The 6,575-nt window shown below is 57.7% G+C and overlaps 2 protein-coding genes and 1 long non-coding RNA gene across 7 annotated transcripts in view; 1 reads left to right on the top strand and 2 right to left on the bottom strand.

The window, feature by feature from the left end:
- The window catches only part of NSUN5 (NOP2/Sun RNA methyltransferase 5), a 3,375-nt gene extending 3,231 nt beyond the window's left edge, over positions 1-144 (bottom strand). Inside the window, exon 1 of one of the 2 annotated variants that reach the window (XM_035343191.1) lies at positions 1-144. This exon is cut by the window's left edge and continues 10 nt beyond it. In XM_035343191.1, coding sequence (XP_035199082.1) covers positions 1-78 — 78 coding nt within the window. In that variant the 5' untranslated portion in view covers positions 79-144. The other variant, XM_035343190.1, reaches the window with a different exon arrangement.
- Positions 145-347: 203 nt separating this feature from the next.
- TRIM50 (tripartite motif containing 50) lies at positions 348-6,316 on the bottom strand. Of its 4 annotated transcripts, none has more exons than XM_035343408.1 (7): positions 5,958-6,316; positions 4,232-4,671; positions 3,225-3,320; positions 2,126-2,356; positions 1,798-1,820; positions 1,417-1,541; positions 348-1,088 (listed from the first exon to the last, which is right to left on the bottom strand). In XM_035343408.1, the coding sequence occupies exons 2-7, from the start codon at positions 4,652-4,654 to the stop codon at positions 481-483; spliced, it is 1,506 nt and encodes a 501-aa protein (XP_035199299.1). In that variant the 5' UTR covers positions 4,655-4,671; positions 5,958-6,316; the 3' UTR covers positions 348-480. The 4 variants fall into 4 exon arrangements, with proteins under 4 accessions (XP_035199299.1, XP_035199300.1, XP_035199301.1 ...); XM_035343409.1 differs by having other exon boundaries at positions 5,970-6,316; XM_035343410.1 differs by having other exon boundaries at positions 5,981-6,316.
- Positions 821-2,887, top strand: LOC118176419. The gene is made up of 2 exons (XR_004755399.1): positions 821-946; positions 2,189-2,887. It is a non-coding gene; the product is annotated as an uncharacterized LOC118176419 (long non-coding RNA).
- Positions 6,317-6,575: the final 259 nt, after the last annotated feature.

Here is a 6,575-nt window from a genome sequence, read left to right as displayed (position 1 = left end):
GTACACCAGCCCGCTCAGGCCGCCCTCGCCGCGCTCCAGCCCGCTCAGGACGGCAGCGGCCGCGCCGTACAGCGACATGGCCGCCACCGCACGCTGCCTGCTCCGGCGCCGCCGCCGCCACTTCCGCCGCCGCACGCCTCGGTTCGCCCCGCCCCGTGTGCCCGTATGGCCCCGCCCCTATCCCATAGGCACCGCCCCCTATGCACCGCCCCTCCCCGTGCCGACACCGCCCCGTAAGCCCCGCCCACCGACAGCCCCCGCCTCTGTCGCCCGGGTCCGCCCCGGGCCCGCCCGCCCGCCCCGCCCCCCTACCCCCAGGCCCTGACCCCAGGCCCCGCCCCGCGGGCGGCTCGCAGCGGGCGCAGCGCGGCTCGGGCAGCGCCGTTTATTGACCGGGGCCGCCCGGGGCCGCCGCCGCGCTCCCCGAGGGGCTGCGAAGGGCGCTCCCGCGGGAGGCCGAAGCTCGCCCCGGCGGCCGCGCTACGGCTTGGCGGGCGCCTCGGGGGCCGGCTGGCGGCACAGCCCCTGGGGGCGCCGAGGGGCGCCGGGGGGGGGCAGGATGATGGGGGGCGAGTAAGGCCCCCGCTCCGGCCAGCACAGGTCCACAATGGGGTAGAGCTGGCCCTGGAACTCCGCCTGGAAGGTGTAGATGGGGCTGAGCTCATCGGGGCTGTCGGCGTTGTAGAAGGTCAGCTCGCCCTTCTCGTAGTGCAGGTAGATCCCGATGCGCTGCGGCCGGGCGGTCAGCGGCAGGGTGGCCCGCGGGGTGCTGAAGGCCTCGTAGACTTTGCCTTCCTTTAGGCCGATGAGCCACACGCCATTCTCAGGAGACTTGCTGAGCTTCCCTTTGCGGCTGACTGTGCCCTTGATGATGCCCACGCGCCAGTGGTTGCGGGTGCCGACTATCACCTCCCAGTAATGTTGGCCACAGGAGAAGCCCTTGCAGGTAAGGATGCAGTTGCTGGAGTCAAAACGCTTGGGGTTGCTGTCCCGGCGCTGGTAGAGCCCACATTGCACCACTGTGTCACCCTTGAAGAGTTCCAGGAGGGGATGCGCTGTCACCGGGTCCAGTTTAAGCATCTCTGGAGCTAAAAGGAAAGCAGTCAGCCTCCAGCCACACTAACAGGTAGGGCTGTGGCTCCAGGTGACACTGACTCTGCCCTGAGAGCTGGCACAGCGAGATGGGCTGGTGCTGCTGAACTTTAAGCAGCTGAAGTGTTACACGAGAGCAGGCTGCTACCAACATGAGATGCTGGGCCAGCCACTGCTCCAGGAGCTCTCCTGGAGGTGAGAAGAGCACAACTGGAGAGCAAGTCAGAAGCCAGGGCAGTGTGGTGCCAGCTGGGCAGCCTGTCCCAGCAGCATGTGCTAGTGAGCCAGGGCTCCCAGTGTGATGCCAGCTGGGGAGGTTGGTACCTGGCAGGACATGGCGGTGCAGCCGCTTCCAAACTGTCATCTTGATATCATCTTGGTGGAAACACGGCTTGAAGGAAATGGGGCTAAATATGCCATCACCTGGGAGGAGGCTGGGAAGCTCTGACCTGGAAAGACATGGGCAGCCATGACATGTGTGTGGCCTCTTCTCACCTTCTGCTATGTATGATGGAGCCACTGGCATCTCCACAGCTGCTCTTGCCCTCTTCTGGGGCTGCATGCATGGCTCAGGCTGTGGCTCTCCGTCACGACAGCAATGCCCACGGAATTTACCCCAGCAATGCTGAGGTGCCCACTGGCCTAGGCTCTTTAGCCCTGGTGCAGAGGTGCTGCTGTCCCCACTGGTTCCATCCCATCGCTCACCTGAACTGGGAGGAGCTGTATTTCTGGAAAACACAAGAGAAAGAGTCAAAGGCTCACAAAACAGCACTTGTCTGCATGGTCACACCTCCACATCTGTGCCCCACGCCAGAAAGGCCAGGCTTCTCCTCTCCTAGGCCTCTGCCATCTGGGGAGGCCCTAGCTGGACAGAGGGCACTGACATCTCACTTCTCTTGGTATTCTAGCTATGCTTGGTGGGGGTACTCACTGCCCGGGGGAAGGCCCAGGGCTGTGAGCAGTCGGCCAAAGGCAGGAGAGCCTGTCTGGCCCTTACCACCTTCCTGAGGCACACGCTAGTGATCATACTCACACGGATGAAATCAAGCTGGCTTTCATTGCTGAGTGTCTCCAGAGAGCTATGTATCTCCTTCAGCCTCTGCAGGGCATCTGATGACTGCTTGACCTGGGACTCAATGGAGGTTATGAGCTGGGCCGCCTTCCCCTCAACACTCTCCAGGAAGGTGGCCTTCTCCTCATCAATGTATCTGTGCAGCTCCTGGAACTCCTTCCGGATCACACACTTGAAGACATCCGCCTCATTCTGCAGGGAGACAGCAAGTGGTTGTGCAGGACTGCCTTACTATGTCCCCTTCACCTGCTCTCTGGTTTCTGAGGTGTCACCAGAAAAGTCAGTGCATCCCAGCAAGCTGCCCTCCACTTCTGTTCCAAATCAAGAGTATCTCTTCACAGAGGCTAAATGTCGTTTCACCTTGCTGGCCTCAGCATCATGGCACCCCTCCCTTACACCCCGCCCAGATTTTGTGTTCATGATGCCCCAGCCGGCTTCGTCAGAACCTTGGAAGAGAGTCTTTGGATCCCTCTGCTGCCAGGGAGCGACCTGTGTCCTGGGCTAAGTGGGGGAAGTGCAGCTCCAGTTTAATTTGGGCTCAGCCTTTCTGAGGATCCTCACTGGGAAGCTTAAGCCTCAGAAGGGATACCAAGAGGTCTCTTTGAGATGTCTACCGCGTGGAAAATGGACACACATCTAAACCAAACATAAACTCAATGTGCAATTATCAGCGTTCTGACTGGGAACCCTGCTCTATCTAAGTAGGGTGTTTTTAACTGTTATCTCATCATCTCCAAGGACATTCGGTCAAAAAAGCTTTGACTGGTGTTCCTGCCAGGACACTCAGTTAAGGTTACGTCACCCCTTTGGAAAACAAAAGCCACCAGAGAGGGCTACGTCACCTTTCCCAAAACAGGGTTATGTTTAATCCCTTGGGAGAACAGCAATCTCAGGGAACAGGGTGGAAGATAAGCCCTGTCTGCTGTCCCAAGGAAGGGAGAAGAGAGGGAGAGGAATAGAGGAGGTGAGCTGAAGAGACCCAGGAGAAGAGGTTGCTCCAAGAATTGTGTGGGACACAAGGGACTCTGCAAAGCAGTCTCCCTTGGCATGTGGCACTCACTGCAATGCGGATTTTGTTGTTGATGAGCTTGCTGAAGTGTTCATCCAGGTTCCTCTTGTACCGGTGGACATCGGTTAACAGCACAGACAGCTCCTCCTAAAAAGACAGCAACTCTCGAGGATGGTCCTCTCTGGCAGCCTACTTGATCAAAGGCTGTCCTCCTGTGCTTGCCAGCCCCCCAGCAAGCTGCGGCCCTGAGAAGCCATGCTCTTCCAAGCTTTCTGGGGTCCTGCACGTCCTGCTGATCACTTGGATCTAGGGGATTTGGGGTTGCCAGAGGCAGGAGAACACTAAGAGCATGCCAACTACTCTTGCCAGGAGCACCACATCTCTGCTTCTATTTCTGCCCCTCCATACCTTGCACCTGTGGCAGCTCTGCACTGGGTGAGTGGTGGTGAGTGGCTGCAAGCCAGTGCCAGGCCTGTGACACCCTGTCAGCACCAGTGCCCAGAGCCTGGCTCAGGCAGTTTTTTTTTTTTGTTTTTTTTTTTTTTCCCTGGAGCCTCCCACTCTTATCACCCCAGTGTCAGGAGCTGAGGGGAACAGTGGCCCCGTGCTTTTCCATTCCTTGGGCTTTCATGTGATGTTGGGCAGGGGATGCCAGCTATTTACTCTGCCTGGCTGGGGCTCCTGTTTCCCTGCCTCCTTGCTCTCCTGTGGCACCTCGCCTCAGCCCTTATCTCCAGATTCCATTTGATAGTATTTGAAAGCAATCTTGAAAGGTCCCTTTGGCACTACTTCACCCTCAGCAATCCCCACTGCGCTCCAGCCACCAAAACCATGCGCCCCCTCAGCCAGGGACATGCTTGACCTGAGAAATGGCTGACCCCCAGATTCCCTGCCCCACAGCTGCCTGTGCTATGGAACCATGCTGCCCACACTGGCCTCATTTCCAGCCTGTCCCTTCAAGGAGAGGGGACGCTTGGCCAGCAGGTACTGGTGTGCCTGGGTCTGGGACTGCTACAGATGCCCTAACCCCCGCCCTGGGGGAGTCCCTGCCTGCTGACCTTCATCCGGCAGTACGTGGTAGAGATGGGGGTGATCTTGTGCAGGCGGTGGTTGCCGATGGTGCCGCACAGCCCACAGATCACCTCTTGGTCAGTCTCACAGAAGAGGCTGAGGGGGTTGTGGTGTGTTGAGCAGGACTCTGGGGTGGGCTCTGCCTCACCCCGGCTCTGCAGTGCCTCAATGACACGGGCCAGTGTGACGTTGGGTGGCGAGGCGCTGCAGTCCACGGTTTGGCGGCACACGGGGCACAGGAACTGCCCATCCAGCTCTCCAGACAGTGACACCACGCATGACTTGCAGTAAGAATGCCCGCACTGCAGCATCAAGGGCTCCTTGAAGACCTCCAGGCAGATGGGACAGAGGAGCTGGTCTTCCAGCTCATCGATGCTCATCCTCCGAGCCATGCTGCCACCTTTTAGCATGGCAGCACAGACCTAGCCTGGGAAAAACAGGTGGGAGATCACTCCTATTGCAAAGAGCAAAGCACAGATGAACAAAGAGAGCTCAGCACTTGGGTAAGGTGAAGCAGAGAGACACCTCAAACACCTTCATGCCCCAGCAGAAGCTCAGACAGTTATGAACTCATTAAGCTCCGCACAAATTTTAAGATGCATGTTTTAATACAAGATGGGTTTGGGCTCTGCCAACATGAGGGTTCAGGCCCTATTGGTTCTGTCTATGATGTCAGAAGCCACCACCAAGCTGATCCCCATCTGGGTCCTTTGTCTGGGAGCTGTATCAGAGTGCAGCACATCTTAGGGGAGACCTGTCTGTGTGCCAGGGGCTGGCACAACTGGAGACAGAGCTGAGAGGAATTTTTTGCTGAAAAAATCCAGTAGTGACCCTGGCTTGTATGAATTCCTACACATCTCTTTGGGTTTGTTGTTTCAGCCCCTGCACGTCCTCACAAGGATTGGCATTAGCTCAAGTGATACATCTAAGCAAAAGCAGAATAAAATCATAAAGAGCATCTTCATCTACAAGATGGGGACAGAAAGCACACAATGAAACCTGTAAGGCCAAGTTCGACCAATATGAGGGTTAGGAGCTTGAGCCACAGCTTGTGGAGCTGTGTAACTGCAGCTCATCCCCTTGAAACTCAGCATAGTCTCTGGTCCCCACAGTGCTCCATGCTCCAGGCCAGCACTCGTAAGAGACACAAGCTGAAATCCTGCATCTCCTGCTGGCTCTGGGGCCACATGTGGCTGTTCTATTTAACAGCTGCAAGGTTCATGCAGTATTGGCTCCCTAGCACAGTGGGATGTAACCACCAAGATCCTGAGCCAGATGGGCCCAACTGTCTACATACGCATTGTGGCCAGGACAGCTAGCAGCACACATCCAGTGTAGGGAGGGCATTGCCTCCTGGACAAGAAACAGCAATAGGTGGCCCAGGTCCTGGAGGTGACACTGCTCTAACTGTGACAGCCTGACAATGTTGCACATGTCTGCTCCTGAATATAGGCTGGTAGAACTTTTATGGTCTCCCCTCAAGTGAAAACAAAACTGAAGTCAAAGACAGACTTGGTAAGTTCCCCAGGGAAAGGGGAGGCAGTGACCTGAGCTCAGCCTTTATCAAGCATAGCATATGGGAGCTTGGTGAGGAATCAAGAAAAGCTCCATGTCAGCCCAGAAAGAGTCAGAACCCATAAGAACCCACAGGGGAAATCAGCTTCAGCTGCTCCCTGTGCTCATGGAGAACCCCCCTGACAGCCACCCAGTCACCATACCACTCACGTGCTCCACACCGTTTCCTCTCTGCGCTGGCTCTTCTTGGCACACGGAGCCTGATGGATGTCCCTTGGCTTTTCCTGACCTGGTGGAAGATTTCAGCCCCGGTGGAGGGGCAGATTTGGCAAGCAGCAGGGGTGGCAGCTTCTCAGCAGGAAGGGAGCTGCGCTGGCCATCCCGCTACTCCGCTGCTGTGGCATCAGCCCCACTGGGGGTGCCCCTCCTTGCCTGGCTGAGGCCAGGTAGCTGCAGGGCCAGTGTCAGCGTGCGCAGTGGCAGGGCAGCAAACCCTGCTCGGCCGCCACCTGGCTCCACAGCGCTGTCGGCCCCTGTCCTGTCCCGGTGCAGGGTGGCCCTTTGTTTGGTACAGGCATGGTCATCATGTGACTGCGTGGGCAGCTCTACTGGAGCACTGATAAGACGAGACGGGGTGCTGGACTCAGGATGGGGTGCTCACCTCAGGATGGGGTGTTTGCCTCAGTACAGGGTGCTCACCTCAGGATGGGTGCTGGTTTCGGGACAGGGTGTTTGCCTCAGGACAGGGTGTTCACCTCGGGACGGGGTGTTCACCTCAGGACAGGGTGTTCACCTCGCGGAGGCGCTGGGTTCTGT

The sequence above is a fragment of the Oxyura jamaicensis genome, chromosome 19 (genome assembly GCF_011077185.1).
Source record: "Oxyura jamaicensis isolate SHBP4307 breed ruddy duck chromosome 19, BPBGC_Ojam_1.0, whole genome shotgun sequence".
NCBI lineage: Eukaryota > Metazoa > Chordata > Aves > Anseriformes > Anatidae > Oxyura > Oxyura jamaicensis.
This window is presented reverse-complemented; position numbering and strand designations above follow the sequence as displayed.

Bases quoted from the DNA above. Each gene is read 5' to 3' on its own strand.
- TRIM50 (XM_035343408.1), bottom strand. From the start codon at position 4,654: ATGCTAAAAGGTGGCAGCATGGCTCGGAGGATGAGCATCGATGAGCTG. The intron at 2,357-3,224 runs GTGAGTGCCACA...GTCTCCCTGCAG, and splicing joins ACAACAAAATCCGCATTGCA to AATGAGGCGGATGTCTTCAA. The intron at 1,821-2,125 runs GTGAGTATGATC...TGTGTTTTCCAG, and splicing joins GCCAGCTTGATTTCATCCGT to AAATACAGCTCCTCCCAGTT.